Source organism: Ochotona princeps, chromosome 15, assembly GCF_030435755.1.
Source record: "Ochotona princeps isolate mOchPri1 chromosome 15, mOchPri1.hap1, whole genome shotgun sequence".
Lineage (NCBI taxonomy): Eukaryota > Metazoa > Chordata > Mammalia > Lagomorpha > Ochotonidae > Ochotona > Ochotona princeps.
Genome location: NC_080846.1, coordinates 11,235,421 through 11,256,123, shown reverse-complemented (window position 1 = coordinate 11,256,123; position 20,703 = coordinate 11,235,421). Strand labels below are relative to the sequence as shown.

At 43.4% G+C, this 20,703-nt stretch overlaps 1 protein-coding gene across 2 annotated transcripts in view; it reads left to right on the top strand.

Moving 5' to 3' along the window:
- Positions 1 to 20,703, top strand: part of RFX4 (regulatory factor X4) — a 149,227-nt gene that overhangs the window by 19,619 nt on the left and 108,905 nt on the right. For both annotated transcript variants that reach the window (XM_058673375.1, XM_058673374.1), the window contains exons 2-3: positions 334 to 420; positions 18,933 to 18,993. In XM_058673375.1, coding sequence (XP_058529358.1) covers positions 334 to 420; positions 18,933 to 18,993 — 148 coding nt within the window. The remainder of the gene's footprint in view (positions 1 to 333; positions 421 to 18,932; positions 18,994 to 20,703) is intronic.

Sequence of the window (20,703 nt, the reverse complement as noted above, 5' to 3'; positions counted from 1 at the left end):
CATTTCAGACAGTGCCCCACCCCCCCCAGGTCTTGCTGTTCTGTTTGTTTTCCTTGCTGCTAATTTGCAAGTCTGCAGATCTTGATCAATGGTTCAGTTGCCCCAGTTCCGTTTAACAGCTGACTTCTCGGGCATGAGTCTTGCAAAGAAAGAGGAGCCTCGGTTGGTAGTGTCATGTTCAAGCATTTAGGTGCAGATGGGGTTTCCAAGAAGCTCTTTCATTTCTGGTCTGGGGGGATATGATATCAAAGACTATGAGCATTTACAACTTTTGTATTTATGAAAGACCAAGAGCGATCTAATGATTTCTTGTTTTCTTTCTCTTTATTTTAGAGAGCTGGATTGAAAGATGTCTCAACGAAAGTGAAAATAAACGTTATTCCAGTCACACATCTCTGGGAAATGTTTCTAATGATGAAAGTAAGTGCTTGAGGCTCATTCTTCCATGAAGTTCCAAACACAGCCAGTGTCCTAACAGGAGGCTCTTTGCTGGGCTGTGGGGAACCACTTGGAGCAAGACACACTCTAGCCATTTACACATTACAGCATTCCATAGCAGGAAGTCGAATCTGATCAGGTGCACATGGACACCAAAGCTATGGCAAAACCATGTTGTTGGCAGAGTCGTTTTCTCAGCCTGGGTCCCCGAAGACCCCATGATAGAGACACTCCCCATGGGCAGTGGGGGACCCTGAAGGAGAAGTCATCCTCCTGAAGTGGATTTATAGTAGTTGACTGTGGGATTGTCATTTTGCAGTCACAAGTGTCCTCACTATCATAATGTAGAAAGTCATTCTTGATCTTGGACTAGAGAGATGGGGGTAGTGGAGAGATTTAAACTGTGTGCACACCTTGCCTGAGTCCCTCAGAAGGCTTCTGCGTCCCTTCTGTTTAAGACAAACAACTGACTGCATAGCACTTGTCTGCTCCATAAGCACTAAAAACTAGAAGGGAGGAGCTTCCTAGGAACATAAGCCCCAGCAAGGTCAGAGTGCCTTTCTGCCTTGGTTGGCCAGCTCATCTCCTTAGTCCGGTCTCCGCAAAACCGAGAGCCCAGGCCCCCTGATTCTGCAATACCCCAGGGCATCTGTAAGGTGTGGTCAACAGCTTCCCTTTGGCACTGTCGTTCTGTCATCACCATTTTACCTCGATGTATAAAGTTGAGGTGGGTTGAACGTACGAGAATGGTTTGATGACTTGGTTTACATATTGTGTTCATCTGTTAATCACAGAAAGATACAGAACATTTGTAGCTCCCCCTACCCCCTGTCAACAACCACTGCCCTGGCTTTTTTCACTCTAGATTGGTTTTGCCTATTTGAGAAACTTCATATTTAAAGGAATCATGGACTCTGTTTTCTTTTGTATGTAACATTTTTCATTTAGCATAATTTCTATGAGATTCATCCATGTTGTTGTATGTAGTAATAGTCCTATATTAAATATTTCATTGCTATGTAGTATTCCACTATATAAATAGGCTATAATTTATATATCTACTTATGTATTGATGGGTATTTCAGGTTTTTTACTAAGATGAAAGCATCTGTTAGCAAGTATAAGTTTTAAGTTTTATTGTGGTAAGGTACACATCACATAAAATCTAACATTTTCATCGTTCTATGTGTGCAACTCAGAAGGCTTAAATGTATTCAGCTCCTTGTAAAATTATCACCACTCTACACCTATGGGACTCCCCTAGTCTCCTTTTCCCCCAGTCTCTACTCTCTGACTTTAGGAACTTGACTGTTTTACATTATCTCATATGAGTGGAGTCATGCAGTATTTGTCTTTTTGTGAGTGAGTTAAGTCACTTAGCATATTGCCTTCAAAGTTAACCCATATTGTTGCATATGTCAAAATATCCTTTGTTTTTATGGGCTGTACGTGTGGGTAGAGCACACTTTTTCTTTACACTTGGGTCTGCTGATGGATATTTGTGTTGTTTCTGCCTTTTACCTATCCTGAGTCCTGCTGCTTTGAACATGGAAATACAAAAATCTGCAGTCCTGTCCTTCAGTTCTTTGGGACATACACCCCAAAGTGGTATTGCTGGGTCATGCAGTAATTCTATGTTTAGTTTTCGGAAAAATTGCAAAACGTCTCATATAGTGGCTGCCTCACTTTACATTCCCACCAATAATGTTCCTTGTCGTGGCCTGAAGGCCCCCAGTTGCTCCACTAGTCAGTGACTCCTAGTCCTTAGTGTTTATTTTGTTTGTTTTACAATAGTTACTCTAATGAGTGATGTTGAGCATCTTTTCATGTGCTTATTTAAATATCTTCTTTGGAAAATACCTTCTTTGGAAAAGTGTCTAATTCTTCTGGCCATTTTTCTTATTAAGATGTGATTGTGTTTTTTAAAAACAGAGACCAAGAAAGGGGGAGAGAGAAAAGAGGGAGAGAGACAGAGACAGACAGGGCTAAACCAGACCAAAGCAAGGAGCCAGGAATTCCATCCAGATCTCCCACATGGTGGGCAGGAACTCAAGTACTGCATCATTCACTGCCTCCAAGGCGCAGTGGCAGGAAGCTGGTTTGCAAGTGCAGAGTAGCCAGACCTCTCCCCAACACTCTGACATGGCAAGCAGACAAATCAAGTAGTGGCTTCACTTGCTGCACCTCTGGCCATTTTGAAATCAAATGGTTTGTGTTTTGCTACTATGTTGTAGGAGTTCTTTACGTATTCCATGGGTTGCCTTTCCACCCTATTGATTTTGTTCTTTGAGAAACAAAGCCTTTGATATCTATTTTGTATGTTGACGAAAATTCATCTATTTGTTTTCTTTTGTTGTCTGTGTATTTGGAATCATATCCAAGAAATCATCTAATCCAATGTTGTAAAGCTTTTGTTTTGTTTTCTTCTAAGTGGCTTATAGTTTTGGAATTTACATTTAGGTCATAATCCTCTTTGAATTAATGTTTGTCTATGATGTTAGATTTGGATCAACTTCATTCTTTTGTATGTAAATATCCAGTTTCCTCAGCACAGTTTGTTGAAAAGACTGTCTTTTTCCTATTGAGTAATCTTGGCACTCTTGCTAAAAAGCATTTGACCACGTAGGTATGTGAGAGCTTATCTCTAGGCATTCTGTTCTGTTCTACTGTATTCTATTTCTATTTTTATTTCTATTTCTATTCAATTCCATCAATCCTATGCTATGCTATGCTATGCTATGCTATGCATGTCTACTTTATGCCAGCGCCACACTATGACTCCGTAGTAAGGTTTGACATTAGGAAATGTGAGATCTCCCATGTTGTTCTTTTCCTAAATCACTTTAGTTATTCAAGTCCCTTGAAATTTCATATGAATTTTACAATACATTTTTCTACTTTTATAAAAAAATTCATTTTTTTCTTAATAGGGATTGCCTTGAATTTATTTGGACATGTTTTATTAAGTTTTCTAACCCAAGAATAGAATATATACAAAATGTGCTAAATATTTGTTCTTTCAGCAACATTTTATAGTTTTCTGTGTATTAGTTTTTTGCTTCCTTATCTTTATTCGAGTATTTCATTCTTTTTGATGCTAATATAAAAGATTTTAAATAAGTAAATAAATAAATAAATAAATTTCATTTATTTGAAGACAGACAGAAGGAGGTACAGAGAAAAAAAGAAAGCCTCCAACTGCTGGTTCACTCCTAACTATTTGCAACAGCTAGGGCTGGGCCACATTAAAGCTAGAAATCCAGAATCCGTCCAGATTGCCCAAGTGGCCCGAGTACTTGAACCATGCTCTGGCACTTTCCCAAACACCTTGGCAGAGCTGGATATAAAACAGAGCTGTCAGGCCTCCAACAGGCACTCTAATATGGGATGCCAGCATCACAGGGGACAGCTTCATGTGCTGTGCTACAACATCAGCCCTTAGAACGGTTCTCTTAATTTCCTTTGTTCACTGTTCAGCTGTTTTAAGTATGTAGAAATGCTACTGATTTTTATGTGTTGATTTTGAATCCTGAGACTTTGTGGAATTGGCTTATTTTTTAATTATTAAAATTTTTTGATGATTTTTACATGGTGATTAGGATGCAAAGGATCAAGGGCTACAGGAAGGTGGGTGCGACCATTATTTCCACATTCTTTGTTTTTCCTTCTTGTATCTGGGGGAAGGGAAGAGTTAAGGGGAGAAGCCACACCCATCCTCCCCAACACCTCCATGCCCGATGCCATCCCATGGTTCCCGATGTGGGGCATACTCCAAGGTTCCTACTCAAGAGATTTTGATAGTTTAGCAGTTCTGAATTACTACCAATCCCACCACTCCAACTGCAATAAAATCTCTCCAGAATCCACTGATTGGCATAGTCCATCATAGAGTCTCTGTTTGCCCAGGTATTCACTGCCAACACTTGGCTGGGGTAGTTGATCAATCTGTTCTGTCCTTCTGTCCTCTGAGCTCTGTTAGGGTACCAGCCATCCTCTGCAGGCTCCAATGGACTACCCTATCGTCCATGTGCACCTGGATATGCTGTCCACTGCTCTGTCTAAGTCATTGAAGAGTCTCAGCTCTGATACATGTACCAATGGGTGTTGCAGTCCAGCCTGATACATGGTTGGGGTTCTGAGTCCAGTGATTCAGTTGGGGGGATCCCCAAAGAAACATCATCTGAGATGATCCCAGACCTGATTCTTGTGTGTGCTTGCCAATACAGGATCCAGCACAGTCTGTCACCCCAATCAGCTTATGCACATGCTGGTGATTGCAATTGCTGGGTCAGTTCTGTCTCCAGCCCTGTGTTCTGCACAAACCAATGGGTGTTGCAGTCCAGCCTGATCCTGCCCACCACACCCTCACACAAACCACACTAGTGCTGGTGGGTACCATTCTGTCTAGCCATGCCTGCCCAGTCCTGGTTCTCATGCTCACCATCAGGGTGGCAATCCAGGGGGAGGAGCCCACTGTTTCCCTAATGGGCCCACTTCCAGATCTTTCACTCTTCAGGTGATTGTGCAGTTTAACTTGGCAGAATTTGGTCCCCATGCTAGCATCTGTCAGCTGATGCTACAGCAAAGCCCGACCAATTGACACACCTCTGGCTTATGCATACACCAGTAGGAATAGTCAACCAGCACAGCTTTCCCAATCCAGCTCACATGAGGCCAGCAGGTGCTGTAGCCCTATTCAGCCTCATCTACTCCAATCCCAGCTCTCATGCTTATTAGTGGGAGTGGTGGTCCAGCAGAGAGAACCCCTCGCAGCCCCCTGTTGGGTTCACCCCCTCCCCACCCAGGTCTCACATGTGCTGGTTGGGCACTGCAGCCCAATCTGACATGGCCTACCTCATCTTGGCATTTGACTGTGGTTGCTGTAGCCTGGCCAGGCCCAGCCCACCCTCCAATTCCAGCTCATACTGGTGGGGGCAGAATTGGCTTATTCTAAATGTTTCTTTGTATATGTCTGGAATCTTTGATATTTTAAAAATATCATGTCACCTTTGAACAGAAATGATTTGACTTCTTATGAACTTGAAGTCTTGTTTCTCTTGCTTGGCTAGTCACATGGCTAGGACCTTGGTACTTGTTAAACAGAAGTGCTGAGAGCAGGTAATTTTTTGTCTTGTTCCAAGTTTTCGGTTTTGATCTTAGGCTTTTGGTCTTTCACCACTGAATATGATGTTAACTATAGACTTTTCTATAGATGGTTATCATTTATTATGTTGTTTGTGGTTCTCTGTTCTTAACCTGTTGAATGTTTTTATTAAGACATAATATTGACTATCGTCAAACGCTCTTTCTACATTTATTGGGAAGATCTTGTGGACTTTTCCCCTTCATTCTGTCATATGATACTATATTGATTTTCATATGTTGAACCATCTTTACATGCAAAAACTCTCCCTCGTGGTCCTGGTGTATAATCCTCTTACAAAGCTGTTGAGTTCTGTCCACTGGTATTCTGTTTAGGGCTTTTTGATTCAATATTTATAAGGGATATTGATTTGTAGTGTTCTGGTGGTAAATTTGGTTGCATGTTAGTGCTGCCCTCATAGTATGAATTTGGGAGTGTTCCTTTTTCTATATTTTTGGAAGATTGTGAGAAGCATTGGTGAAATTCTTGTATGTCTTGCGTGAATATAAACACTTCTGTTGAGATAGTCCCAGGATTAGAACTTCAGAAGGTAGATGTGTCTCTTACTTTAGAAGATGCTTCCAGGGCCTGGCATGGTAGCCTAGTGGCTAAAGTCCTCGCCTTGCACGCTACGCGCTAGGATCCCATATGGGCACTGGTTCTAATCCCGGTAGCCCCACTTCCCATCCAGCTTCCTGCTGTGGCCTGAGAAAGCAGTAAAGGATTGCTCAAAGCCTTGGGACCCTGCACCCCCATGTGGGAGAACTGGAAGAGGCTCCTGGCTCCTGGCTTCGGATCACCTCAGCTCTGGCTGTGGTGGTCACCTGGGGAGTGAATCATCAGACAGAAAATCTTCCTCTCTGTCTCTCCTCCTCTCTACATATATCTGACTTTGCAATAAAAATAAATCTTTAAAAATTATTTATTCTTTATCTTTTCTATGACAATTTGTTTTTGTATTCTGAATAGAAAATATTTGTTCAGTAAAAGTAGATAAATGTCTTGATTGTGGCTTGCCTTTCTATGTTCTTAGTGGTAACTGATGGTGAACAGAAGTACTTACTTCTAATAAAGGTTATCAGTGTTTTGCTTTTATAGTTAGTGTTTCAACATGTCCTATTAAGAAATTTTTCCTACTTCAAGGTTAGAAGATGTTATTTTTATGCAAGGCAACACTTTGGCTGGGATTTTTGTGTATATTGTGAGGAAGGAGTCAGTGTTCTATTTTGGGATGAATTTCCGATGACTGTAGTGCTGTTTGTTGAAAATGTCATTCTTTACTCACTGAATTCAAGTGGCACCTTTGTCATACGTTGGCAGATCACAGAAATGGAGTTTTGTGTCTGGACTATCGTGAAATATTGCCCTTATTTATTTTTCTTGAGGGGGTAACATCACATTTTGATTACTGAACTTGTTTTTAAAGATTTGTTTATTTTTATTGGAAAGGCAGATATACAGAGAGAAAGAGATACAGAGAGAAAGATCTTCCATCCACTGTTTCATTCCCCACATGGCCGCAACGGTCGATGCTGAGCCGAACTGAACCCAGGAGATTCTTCCAGGTCTCCCGCATGGGTGCAGGTTTCCAAGGCCGTGGGTCATCCTCCACTGCTTTACCAGGTCACAAGCAGGGAGATGGATGGGAAGTGGAGCAGCCAGGATTAGAACTGGCACTTATATCGGATCCTGGCAAGTGTACAAGGCAAGTACTTTATCCTCTAGGGTACTGTGCCGGGCCCTACTGCACCTTTTGAAATTGAGGTTATCTGGTATCGTAAGACCGCTTATTCTTCTTTGGGATTGTTTTGGTTCCTGTGCATTCTTAACATTTCCATGCAGATTTTAAAATCAGCTTGTGAATTTTCACATATATAGGGAAAAAAAAAAAACCCTAGCATTTTGGACTGAGATTTTTCTTAACTCTACAATAATTTTAGGAAACACTAACATCTTAGCAATATCATGTTTCTCATTTCTACACATGGTATTGGAGTTCTGTCTAGCCAGATCATTCTTAGGTTTTGCAGAAGTGCTTTGTAAATGTTAGTGTACAGAGTTCATGAATTTTTCTTTAGCTCTATTCCTAGGTAAAGATGTCAGTGCAAATAGAAATAGTATTTTTTTCAAATTGTTCATTATAAGTAGAAGAAAACATGATTACTACAGACGGTATATATTCAACTACTTTGCTAAACCTACTGCCCATGAGTTTTCATTTTTAAATATCCTATGAACATAAGCATGTCACCCAAGAATAATGAAGATTTTGGTTTCATTTTTGGTTTCTTTTGGTCCTCATCGTATTCTGTGTATTTCCATTTCCTTCCTGTGCCTTAGTGCACCTGCTGGTACCTACAGGGCCATGCTGAGGTGGAGTGGCAATGCAGGACTTGCTTTGTCCCTAACCTCAGTGAGGGAAAGCACTCATTATCCTATTGAGAAAACTCCTTGCTACATCTGATTTGCTGAGTGGTTTTTCTTGAATGGGTGTGTATTATTAACAAACACACTTTCTGAATCTTTTTTTCACTTGCCGTGTTGTTTCTCTCATTTAGTCTCAGTGTTGTGAATTACATTGACTGAGTTCTAGATGCTTAACCAGTCAAGCACTCCTGAAATTCCATCCAGGTCTCCCATGTGGGTAGCTGTCTGCACGGCCTCCCAGGGTACCCAGTAGCAGGCTGTTGGACTCTGAAGCAGAGCAGGCACTCAGCCCTCCCTACTCTGAGATGGCATGTGAGCATCCCAAGCAGCGTCTCAGCTGCCACACCAAAAGATGCAGTTCCTGCTAATGAAACACACGAGGCTCTGCTGTCATCCCATTGTCTTCTGGGTTCCAAATGTGTCTATTGGAAAGCTAATCACCAAATGTACTTTTACTCCTTCAAAGGCAATATTTCTTTTCTGTGGCTACTTTTAAGGACTTTTTTTTGGTCTGGTTTTCAATGATTTGATAAGGATGTGCAATATATAGGTATGGCACTGTATTTTTCTTATATTATTGTCACCACTGAGCTCTGCATCTGTGCTGTTATCAAATTTTTCCAATTCTTCATCATTATCTCTTTAAATATTTTTTTCTACCTCATTTTCTATCTCATTTCCTTCTAAAACTACAGTTATATGATCATTAGGTCTTTTAGTTGTACCTCATGTTTCTTGTGTTTTGCTCTCATTTGCTCATTTTTCTTACTCTGTACTCCAGTTTGGTATTTTTAATAGTTTACCTTTCAGTTCTCAATACTCATTTTCAATCTTGTCCAGTCTATTAAGCCCATCGAAGTGATCTTAATTTCACTTACTGTATTCTTCTATGATAGATGGTCTGTTTGTTGCTACTGATTTGCTTTTTGTAGTTTCTGAGTCTTGGTTGTTGTTTAAAGTCTGTTTTGTTTATCATTCCCTATATTTTGACCATCTCTTTCTCCATCTCCTTGAACATATTAACATGGTTATTTTTAAGTTCCTTCTTGACAACTCTAATCATTTCTGGGTCTGTTTCTATGATCCATGTAGGTTTAAAAATTTTTCTTAGTCTTGTTTTTAGTAGCATCTCACAGGATTTGATCCGAAGCTGGGCGTTATGCAGATTGAAGTCTTTGGGTGCGTGTGGTTGACATCCTCTCATGAGGGTTTTGTCTTAGCAGGCAGGCAGAGAACCCACAGACTTGCTTGTTCCTGTCAAGCCTTGGTTATGTCTGATCTGTTTCAGTTTTGTCCACACAACTAGGGTGTGATCTTCAGTCCTGAGACATGCACTTCATGGAATTCCTGTGTGTTTCCAAGTTCCCTCTACAATGACCCAGCTTGGATACCAACCCAAACCAATCAGGGATTGGCTCTTTAGCCTCTCAGTGGCTGTTTTTCCTCAAGTTCTGTTTCTCACTCCACATGTGCAGCTTAGGAATGGGCTCAGGACTCAAAAGGCATTGAGTACAGTGTTCATGTCTCCTGCTGTGTGGTCCTCTGCTCTGGCACCCTGATTCTTTCTTCAATCCCCTCAGCTCGCTAAATTCCCACTCCTTGCTTGCATTCTATTTCCTTGGATAGCAGCTTGAAAAGCTCTTCAGGAAAAAAGTTCAAGTGAATGTGGAGCTGCCTCTGCTTTTTTTCTTTCCCCCTAAAGGTTTGTCTCGGATCCAGACCTGTCTCCACCAATGGCTGTCAAAAACTTTCAAATGCTTATTTACACTTCTTTTTTTTAAAAAAGGATTTTATTTATTTTTAATGGAAATCCAGATATACAGAGAGGAGAAGAGACAGAGAGGAAGATCTTCTGTCTGATGGTTCACTCCCCAAGTGGCCACAACAACCAGAGCAGAGCCAGTCCGAAGCCAGGAGCCCAGAGCCTCTTCTGGGTCTCCCACGCAGGTGCAGGGTCCCAAGGCTTTGGGCAACCCCCTACCACTTTGTTAGGCCACAAGCAGGGAGCTGGATGGGAAGTTGAGCAACTTGAATTTAGAGTTGTTCTCTTTTCTCTGCGGTGGGTCCCTGGCTCTCAAGGAGGGAAGTTAAGGCAAACACCTGAATATTAGCAATACAAGACCATGCGTGTTCAGTTTCATTCAAATAATGCATGGTATTCTTAATACCTTACTGCATCAAATGTGGTGCACCACTCCAGCCATGGGAGACGCCACAGGGTGGGAGGAGGAGTGGTGGGGGCATCTTGAAGGAGGTGACATGGGGTCCATGTGGCTCCCGCAGAGGTGGTAACAGGGATAGGGAGAGAAAGCCACAGGCTGGCTTGTAGCTCAGAGAGTTGTTCTACATGGATGTGAACAAAGAGACTGAGGAATGATGGGAATGTGGAGGGGCTTGGATTCCAAGGAGAGCTTAGACTTTAGTGGCTAGTGCACCTCCTTCAACAAACCTGATTGGAAGAGTGACAGGTCAAAGTACCGCTTGCTGGGCTACTGTGGGAGTTTTTGTGTGCCTGGTTTGGGGCCGGGAAGACACTTCATCCGGGTTGGAGGAATGAAGCTGTAGATGAGGCTGGCATGAAAGCAATAGAGGAAAGACACTGACTGCTGGGGAAAGGGAGAAGGCATCTGGAGAACAGGAACCTCGTGGGATTCCTGTTTCCTTCCCTGGGGAACAGAGCAAGCCCCACGGACCCTAGAGCTGCCCCAGTCCTTTAGCCTTAAAAGTAACCATTTTCTTCATATTGAAGTCAAATTGTTCTGCCTCCTTCCTAGATTCTGGACAGGGTGTCAAGTTTTCTCTTTCTCTCCACAAATGATCAGACAGTGAGTGTGTGAGAGTGTGAATGAGTGTGTAACTGTGTGTTTGAGAGAGAGTGTGTGTGTGTGAGTGTGTGGTGGATGCATGGGACAGGGTTCTCTCTTTCCCAGGGCTACCCCCACCGCCTACCATGTTCTGGTCCCCCTGTCCTCTCACAGTTCATGACCATGACTGTTTTCCTGACTTCCTGTTTCCTGAGCACACACTCCTTTCCTTGCCCTTGTCCTTGCTCCTTCCCAGCTCAGTGTGGCCATGGCCATCTGATGATGATGGACGACATGGACTGTACAGGGTAGGGGAGCCTGTGGATCCAATGACAGTGTGACTTGGAGTTTCAGAGGGTCACAGAGTGTGATTCACCATTATCATAGCAACCCAGCCTCACATTTTGGGGATGTAGACGTGAAACTTACTTCTCTCATTGTACTTTGTTTACTGAGTGTGTCTTAGTTTTTTTTTTTTTTTTTTTATTCAATTTACGGTCTTGTAACTTCATAAAAGAAGCTCCAGAGAAGAGGAAATGTAGTTAAACCTTATTGGTAATTACGTATTTTCTTATATAATTGTATATAGTATATATATGTATGTATACAGAACATGAGAGGGGCTGTGTGGTTTTATTTACCACAGAGAGGGCTGTGGTTTTCTCTGAAGGGGAGCCCAGGGTGGTGAGGACCTGTTCTATCACAGTGTTGCCCATAACAGTGCCGACAGCCAGGCAGATTCAGACAGCACCCGGAGCGGTGGTGAGGACTGGGTTGCAGGACTGGGTTCCAAGCTGCCTTAGCTGACCCTCAGGGGGTGTCTGCTGCAGTGTGAGCCCTGGCTGGGCTCTTGGGGGCAGCTGTCCCCTGCATTGATCTTGTGATGTTAGATTTTGCTCTGGCATCTCCACTTGCTCACCACCATGTCTACCATGTCACCATGTGCTACCCTTCCTCCCGCTGGCCAGCTGTCCTGCCTCTCCATTCACCTGCTGAAAATGAGGTCCTTCTCACATGCATCCCAGAGCCTCCACTTGGTCACTCCAGGGCACCACAGACCCACGCCTGACTGCTCAGTTACATACAAAGGGGTGTCAAGAATGAGAAGAACACAAAATGGAATTCAAGTCTTTGCACCAAGATATTGGCACAATTTAAACATTTTAAGTATTAGGAACCTGTCCATACATGGCATTGTCCATGTACATTGTGAAGACTGCCTCATATGTGGGTATTAGGGAATCAAAATAAATGATAGCGTTATACAATATTATGAGTATTTATAATTGGCTTCCAGATTTGGGCAGTTCCAGACTTTTAGCAGATTGTTCCTTTTCTTGATTTGTTTGAATTTAATTCAAATATTTTTGGAGAGCTAACACATTTATGTGGTTCAAAAATCGAAGGATTATAAAATAGACTCCTGGAGGGATAGGGTATTTAACCTGGTTGTTGAGACAAGGCATCCTTGATAAACCCTGGAGCATTTCAAATCAGTAGGACATAGAGAGCAACCTTTATGTTCTTATTTTGGTGTGGGTCTCTTTTTGTAGCTGTGTAGTGTTCCAGTGAGAGCTTGTATCATGATTGAGGAAACTGAAGAGATATCTGGGCTGCTTGCTATCACAGACAAGCTGCAACAAGCAATTTGCACACGTGTCCTGTTGTGTATGTCCAAGGGTAGCTGGGCAAACCTCGGACACAAGGTTGCTGGCTAGGAGGTGTATAAATTGGAGTAAATTGTGTCACGACGCTCCCTGTGAGAAGGGATAGGTAGGCAGACGCCTGCTTTTCACAGCTGTGCAACAGAGGCCTGTGGTCTAGGCTTGGGCTTTTCCAATCTCTAGGTGAGAAATGTACCTTAGTATAGTTTCTGTTTTTGCTGTTAGAGACCCATGTTTTTACCTTTCAGGAATATTCCCCCATCAGCTGCATGTCGTGTGTCCTGCCTGTTTTCTGATTTGGTGCCTGCTTGTGTTCCTCCTGGTTTTAGGAAAGCTCTTTTCTCCAGTGGATCAGGGAGAGGGAGGAGGGGATGGACAGGAGCATTATCTTACAGTTTTCCCAAGAAAGTCATCTCATAATTAGGGGGATTCTCTTGATGTCCCAAATAGAAAGGTTAGTTTAGTTTTTTTTTTTAATGTGGTAAAGTGCACCCATGTTTTTCTTTTGTGGATTTTGGGTTTAGTATCCGAGTTGGGCCCTTTTCTACTGTAAGGGTGTGAAGGAATACACCCTAAGCAGAGATGAAGCAGGTGTGGAGGCCCTGGAGGCAGCACAGCCAACACCACTGTTTTGTTTGGGCCTTCGTCCTGTTCCCACAGGGAGGAAGGCTGGCTGCCAGCAGCTGGTGCCCACTGCCAAAGACCTGGGTACCAGGCACCCTAATCATCAGCTGGTGCCCTTCTCAGGGGCTGAGGGGTAGATGTGGGTGAGGTGATATGTTTGGCAGCCACATGTTCCCAACAGGTGAGCTCTTGCCAGGTGCAGCCAGCTCAGCATAATAAAAGGAAATAGAATTAGAAGTTTGAACTGAAACTCAAGACCCACATGAACAAAGATTTCCTGGGATTTGAAGAGAAATAATGAATTTAGAGACATTCTCCCTCCAAACTCCATCAAACTGGCTCAAACCAGGAAATATTGTAGAATAGACTTCCAAATATGATAAATTCAGTCAACATAGAGGCAGAAAAGAAGTGATCAGCCATGTAATACACAAGGAACGTCAAATAAATTCATGGCAAAATGGAATTAAGAGATAAGTTTATTTCAGTGTAAAAGTATTTGAAGCCTATACATAATTTTCTTCCTAATATACATTTTCCACAAACTGCATTGTGTGTTCTCTAAAATCTTCAACCCAGAGCTGCAGGTTTGAAGAGAGTATGGAGCCTGTAAGTGTGTGGGGACGGGGAGGTTTGGGTTGCTGTCTGCCTCCTCACTAACTGTGAGATCTCAAACAACCTGCTTCGTTTCTCTGAGCCTCAGCTGCTTCCTCCACAAGAGGGGATGACACTGGTAATTAGGCCGGTGCCTGTGAAGGACTTCGCTCTTCAGGCTCTGAAGTGGCTGTGCCACAGGCGTCACCTGGCTCCCTTCTAGGGTAGCCGTGGAAATGAAATGCAATAACATGAGGTAAAGAACTTGGCCCAAGTTACCTTCCTCAGTGATCTTATTGTTTTGTAGATTGACTGAGGTCAGGTAGCAAATCTCAGCATTGACGTGGGATTATTTTAATCATGTCTTGCTTCCTCTGGGAGAGACGGAGGTCAGCAAAGGCTGTGCCTGGCAGAGTGACAACCCAGATGAGCAGATGGTTCAGTTTCCAGGCACTGCTGCGGGCCAAATGTGTGTGTCCCCCTGTCCAAGCTTGCATGCTGTAACATGGCTGTAGCTGGGGGTGGCCACTCTGGAAGGCCGTGACATCACGAGGGTGGAGCCCTCATGAGCAGTATGAGCCCCGGAGAGCTTTCTCACCCCTCTGGAGTGAAGGGACACTGTTTGTGAGCCAGGAAGCGGGACTTTGTCAGACTCTGTATGAGCTGGCTCATTGATGTGAACGTCCCAGCCTCTAGAACCATGTGAGCAAGAAGTATCTGCTGCTTCTAGGCCACCCCACCCCGGCCCCACCCCTTGCCCATGGCCTTTTGTTGTAGTAGCCTAAGCAATGTAAAGCAATCAGCAAGCAGTGTTGTGGAAGCAGAGTGGAGAACCCTGTCCCAAATGCAGAATTGCCCAGTCTAGCCCCATGCACGGGTAGCAGACCCAGGTGTTCGGTGCCTCTAGAGGACTAAGGACTATGACACTCACAGGAACCCCTTACAGGGTCCTCGCACCAAGACCAGTTCCTTTAATCTCTACTGTGGCCCTAAGTGTTTGGAACTGCCAGCCCTATATTACAGGTGGGGAAACCAAGTTTACCCAGCTAGAAAACTGTAAAGCCAAGATCCAAGCCTGGAGATGTGGCCGAGTTTCTGTTGGGAGATAAATACTGGGGAGAGATGAGGCGGAGATGCCCTCACAGGGGACCAAACTGAGAGGCCTGAGGTGGCAGGGAGATGTTTCAGAAACAAACAAACAAACTTCTGCCATGTGCCATTGGCAGGTTCAGCAGGGTTAGCATCAGTGGGGGGGCCACTCCTGGCACCTCGCTGGCCTTCCCAGACTGCATCTTGTTTGGTGGGAGGCACATTTGGCAGTGCCAGTTCCTGATGTCTCCACCAGTGGGGGCTGAAATGGACTCGGCTGTCCTCCATGCCCAGATGGCACCTGCTCCTCCCTTAGATCCCAAGGTCACACTCACAGGCTGCATCTGGTCATATCGCGGCATCTGCTACCTCTTCAGCACTTGCCCGGGACTTACACTTAATTTGCTAAGACTTGGATTCTGAGCCTAAGAGAGCAGAGAGATGGCATTTGTTTTTTCTCACCGATTTTTAGCACCTAGCTTGGGGCTCGGGATGTAGGAGATGCTCAGTAGACATTTGATGAATGAGCAAATAGCCAGCACTTCAAGAGTAATAAGAGATTCAGGATGGGGTGTGCTCCACCTTTGCCTCTGCTATATTTTCAGACCTGGGTTCAAAGTCACTAGTTGGTCGAATGAGGGAGCCTGAGAGGAGAAGGCACCTGTTTTCTGAGTGATGATCTATGTTGGTTTCAGGGTAAGCCAACTGTCATCTAAATGCTGTCAGTAGATACTGCATTGCTGAGCACTAAATAACATCCTGTCTTTGCTCCCTCAACTGCATGGCTGCAAAACATCTAACCTTGCCAAAGCTTGGCTTCCTGGATTCTGAATTGTCCCCAGCACTCCTGGAAGGGCTAAAATAAGATAGTATGTTTGATATGCAGCACCTGGCATAAATACTCAGCGCACAAAAACTATTACACAGAGATGATTATAGTTAACCTTCAAAAACAATCTCATGACAGGAGTTGCAATAACCTTTTTACATGTTATAAGTTAAGGGTCCTCAGGTTTTGGAGGAATCAAAAGATCACTCAAGAGCCTGGTGCGGTGGCTCAATTGGCTAATCTTGCCCTTACCAGTGCCAGGATCCCATATGGGAATTGGTTTGTGTTCTGGCTACTCTGCTTCCCATCCAGCTTCCTGCTTGTGGCCTGGGAAAGCAATAGAGGATGTCCCAAAGTCTTGGGACCCTGCACCCACATGAGAGATCAGAAAGAAGTTCCTGGCTCCTGACTATGGATCAGCTCAGTTCTGGCTATTGTGGCCATTTGTGGAGTGAACCAGTGGATGGGAAATCTTTCTTTCTGTCTCTCCTTCTCTCTATAAATCTACCTTTCCAATAATAAATAAATAAATCTAGAAAAAAAGTCTCAAATTCCTACCCAGAGTCAGAGGCAAAGCTGAGATCCCAACTCAAGATCACCTGGCAGTTCTCTTCCCATTTGTTGGTGTTAGAAATGAGCCAGAATGAAGATTCACTGAGAGGAAAAGCTGACTAAGAAGCAGCAAGTACTGGCAAGGAGGGAGAGGCTGTGATGGGTGCCAGCATGGGGGCCTTGCTCCTGTTGAAGGCCTTCTCTTTCACTGTCTTCCTGTGTCCTGTCCTTGGAACGCTGAAGCAGTGGCAGCTGGTAAGCCAGGATGTCGTGTTTCAGATGTCTGATGCATGACAGAGTGGCAGAAAGTGGCTGGAGGCAGGTGAGAGAAGTAAACAGGAGTTCCCTCTGCCCAAAGGGGTTTGGATTTCCAGATTTGGATTTTCTGTGCATTTTTTTTCAGGTTTTTTAAAGCATGGGTTGCTTTTGCAAATAATGCAATGACCAAGGCCGCCTCCCATGTGGCATGTGATATTCCCTGGTGTGTGGAGGGGCCTGGCACTGTGATTATCTTCTCTAGGGGAAGCTGTGTTGCGGGAGAAGGTCACTGCTATCACAGGAGACCTCTGCTGAAGGGAAGGGCTCCAAAGGCCTCGGCCAGAGGCTGATGCTTGTCTCCCTACGGCATCATGAGGCAACCCTGATTAGCATCCTCAGAAATGGATTTGAAAAGCAGAGTTATAGAGAGAGGAGAGGCAGAAAGAGAGGAAAAGATGGTCCATCTCTCACTGGTTCACTCCCCAAATGGCTGCAATGGCCAAAGCTGGACCAATCGAAAGAAGCCAGGAGTTTGGAGCTTCTGTCAGGTCTCCCCTGTGGGTGGAAGTGCCCAAGGACACAAGCCATCCTCTGCTGCTTTCCTAGGCCATTAGCAGGAAGCTGGGTGGGAAAGGAAGCAGCCAGACTTGAACCTGCACCCATATGGAATGCTGGCATCATAGACGGAAGCTTAACTTACAATGCTAAGCATCGGCCTCATTAACAGACATTTTTGTCAGAATTATACAAATATTGATACCTTTCCATTAAGAACATATTTTCTGGATTCAACTATACTGAGCTGATTTACTTTAAGAAACTTTCTATAATATATATATATTTGTATCCCATTTTCATTTTACTTAGGCTGTTCTCATGGGTTCCAGTTTCTTTCCATATAAAATGTATACTGTAGACTGAGTTCATTGATCTTTGTCATTTGTTCATATTAAATTTTACTGATTATAGGTTTTGACATTGGTTAATTTTGTTTTGAGACTGTTTTAACAGTCACCTTGGGTAAAAATTCATATATTTATTTTTTTACTGTGATTAATTTTTATGATTAATTTTCACTGTAAATTAGAATTAGATATTTCTCAGTTAATCCATGATAGAATTACGTATTATTCCTATAAGGTATGCAAATATTAATCTGTTGTTCAGATTTTACCGAGAAGAGGTTGGTCAGCCAGATATTCATGAAGCAAATCTGGCCCAATACTGTCCCCAGAAAGCTCTATGCCAAGAATCACCTTTACAGATGACTGTGGCAATCTATTTGATGAATATCAATTCATTAATAAACACCAATGAATATTTATTGAATTATACTTAACAAAATTGTTATGTATCTCCACCAAAGGAATTTAGTATTTTCATTAATAGATATGCATTAGAAAAGTTATAGGAGCTTCATTTGGGTCTTCCACGTGAGTGCTGGGGCCCAGTACTTGGGCCACCTTATGTTTCTTTTTCCAGGTCATTAGCAGGTTGCTGGATCTGAAGTGGAGTAGTCAGGAAATGAACCTGTACCCATATATGGGATGCCAATGTTGTGGGCGGTGGCTTTACCTGCTATAACACAATGCTGGTCCCTGTCCTGTGAATTCTACATAATATTCTTGGTTTTGTCTCTAGACCTGCAAACTTTAAAATATTTTCTTTCTGCCCCTTTATCAAAAAAAGGGGGGGGTGGTACTAAGCTCTACTCTATTGTGTTGCTAACCTAAACACTCACCCTCTACCTTGCACTCATTGTATTCCTTTGGGCTTATAAAGGGCAAGTGGTGTGTCAAATCTCTACAAGGAAACAACATAGACTGGGTGAGTTACAAAAAACAAAAATCTATTTTCACATTTCTGGAGTCTGGGAAGGTACAAGATCAAGACACTGGAAGATTCAGGGTATGGCGAGGACTCGCTTCCTGTGTGAGCATGGCACAGGAAGGAGTTCTTCCAAGTGCACTAACCCCACTCAAACAGGCTCTTTCCTGACTTGCCCACTTTCCAAAGGCCCTCCAGAAACCATCAGAGCAGAAACGTTCAGTCCATTAGCTTCCACAAGAGGAAGCCTGTGATATTTGTCTCTGTGGGTCTGGATTCTTACATTTAGAATGATGATCTCCAATTGCATCCATTTTGTTGGCAAATGTCAGGATTCCATTCTTTTTATAGCTAAGTAGTATTCCATGGTGTATATATACCACTTTTTTTAAAGTCATTGGTCAGTGGACATCTAAATTGATTCCACGTCTTTGTTGTGAGTTGAGCTCCTATAAATCTGGGGGTGCAGGTGGCTCTTTCAGATGCTGGTTTCACTTGCTTTGGAATACTCCCAGAAGTGGGATAGTTAGGTCCAGGGGTAGATGCATTTTTAGTTTTCTGAGGAATTGCCACTGTTTTCCATAGTGGCTGAAGACAGAGTCCTTTAAAAGTTAGAGGAGCTGAGAAGACTTTTTTCTCTACGTTTCTTACTGAAGGTAGCTCCTTTTTGTTTCCTTCAACAGATGAGGAAAAAGAAAATAATAGAGCATCCAAGCCCCACTCCACTCCTGCGACTCTACAATGGTGAGTTTCCATTTGTCACAAGTTCCCCCTCACTGGGATGTTCACATCTTTCTACCTCAAGTCTATGATATCACTTCAGTGTGTTCATATGGCCACCCCAGTGCTACTGCACCCCGCCCCCAGCTTTTTTATAAAAACAGACAAACAAAAAATTGTTAGTTATTTGCAAGGCAGAGTTAAAGAGAGAAAGATATCTTCCATCTGTTGATTCACTCCCCAAATGGCTACAACAGCCAGGCCTGGGCTGGGTTGAAACCAAGAGCCATGGAGCTCCTTCTAGGTCTCCCATACGGGTGACAGAGGCCCAAGCACCTGGGTCACCTTCCACTGCTTTTCCAGACACACATTAGCAGGCAGCTGAATTGGAATGGAGCAGCCAGGACTTGAACCAGCACCCATATGGGATGATGGTATTGCAGGCAGCTATTTAACCTGAGGCACCATGACATCAGATCCCATCTTTTTTTTTCAAGACTTATTTTATTTATTTAAAAGACAAATGTGGCAAGAAACAGGGAGAGACAAGTTCACTTTGTTAAGATAACTTGATATCCAGTAACCACAGGAAATCTGCTTAATGTGTAGGCAACTGCCAAAGGCTCAACTTAGGATGAAGCTGGACATTCGAATTTTTACATCTTTTTTTGGTAAATCATTATCAAAAGAAAATCTGGCAAAGATTGGATTCCACATGGATGTCATGAGTTGATTTTAATAGAATCCATTATTATAACAACTAACAGTGTTGCAGTGAATTATAGAAACAGAAACCTAGTCCTCTTACCAATGGGTCCTTAGGGAATTAACAATTGATGACAACTGTTTACAGTTATTTGTACACTGATGGCATTAACCAGAAGAATGCAGTAGAGCGGTTTTCTCTTGAATACTTGGAACTCTTGGATTCCATCAAATATTTCGGGATGCATATATGACTTCACTCATGTTTGATTATCTACATACAAATTCTCCTCCACAAGCTTGTACATGGGTTATGCTGAGCTCTCTATGCCAGAGGATCTTAGTGGTCAAAGACTACTATTCCCATAGCAGTGAAGGAATTGAGTTGTGAAGAGGAGGGAACTAAGATTCCGAGCCAGCCCCCATGCACCTGGCGTGCGTGTTCCCCCTCCTCTCAGGTCTATGAAGTTGGGATTACAGTGACCATTTGGCAGGAGAGGAAAATCAAGTTGAGGCAGCTCCCTTGCTTGCTGGGTACACACACAGCTCTCAAGGGGCAGATAAAGGAGCCTGGCTTGGTCTCTTGGGCTCCCAAGCCCCTGCTTAGGAAGGAAAAGGAAAAGAGAAATGAGGAAGAATCGAGGAGAGAGAAATCAGGAAAGGAAGCAGATGGACCATAATGAGCAAATCACATTAGCGTGCCTGGCCTAATCCATCCTGAGGTGAGAGGACTGCAACCTGCGGACAAAGCTGGCTGGAACTCAGTCTTCTCTAACAGGAGCCTCAGCGACTGCTTGTTTTGCAATAAGGAAAGTGAAGGTTGTTTCAGGTTTGCAGCCTGTTCTCTTGCTCTCGTCATTTGCTTGTTGGTTGGTTGGTTGGTTGAGAGGGGGAAGGAATGTGTGTGTGTGTGTGTGTGTGTGTGTGTGTGTGTACACTGCTGCTTGCTCTACTTAAAAGTTTACTGAGCTCCCCAGATCAGCTCTCCCCCTGCACCCTTCCCTGATCATTATACCATACCAATTCTTA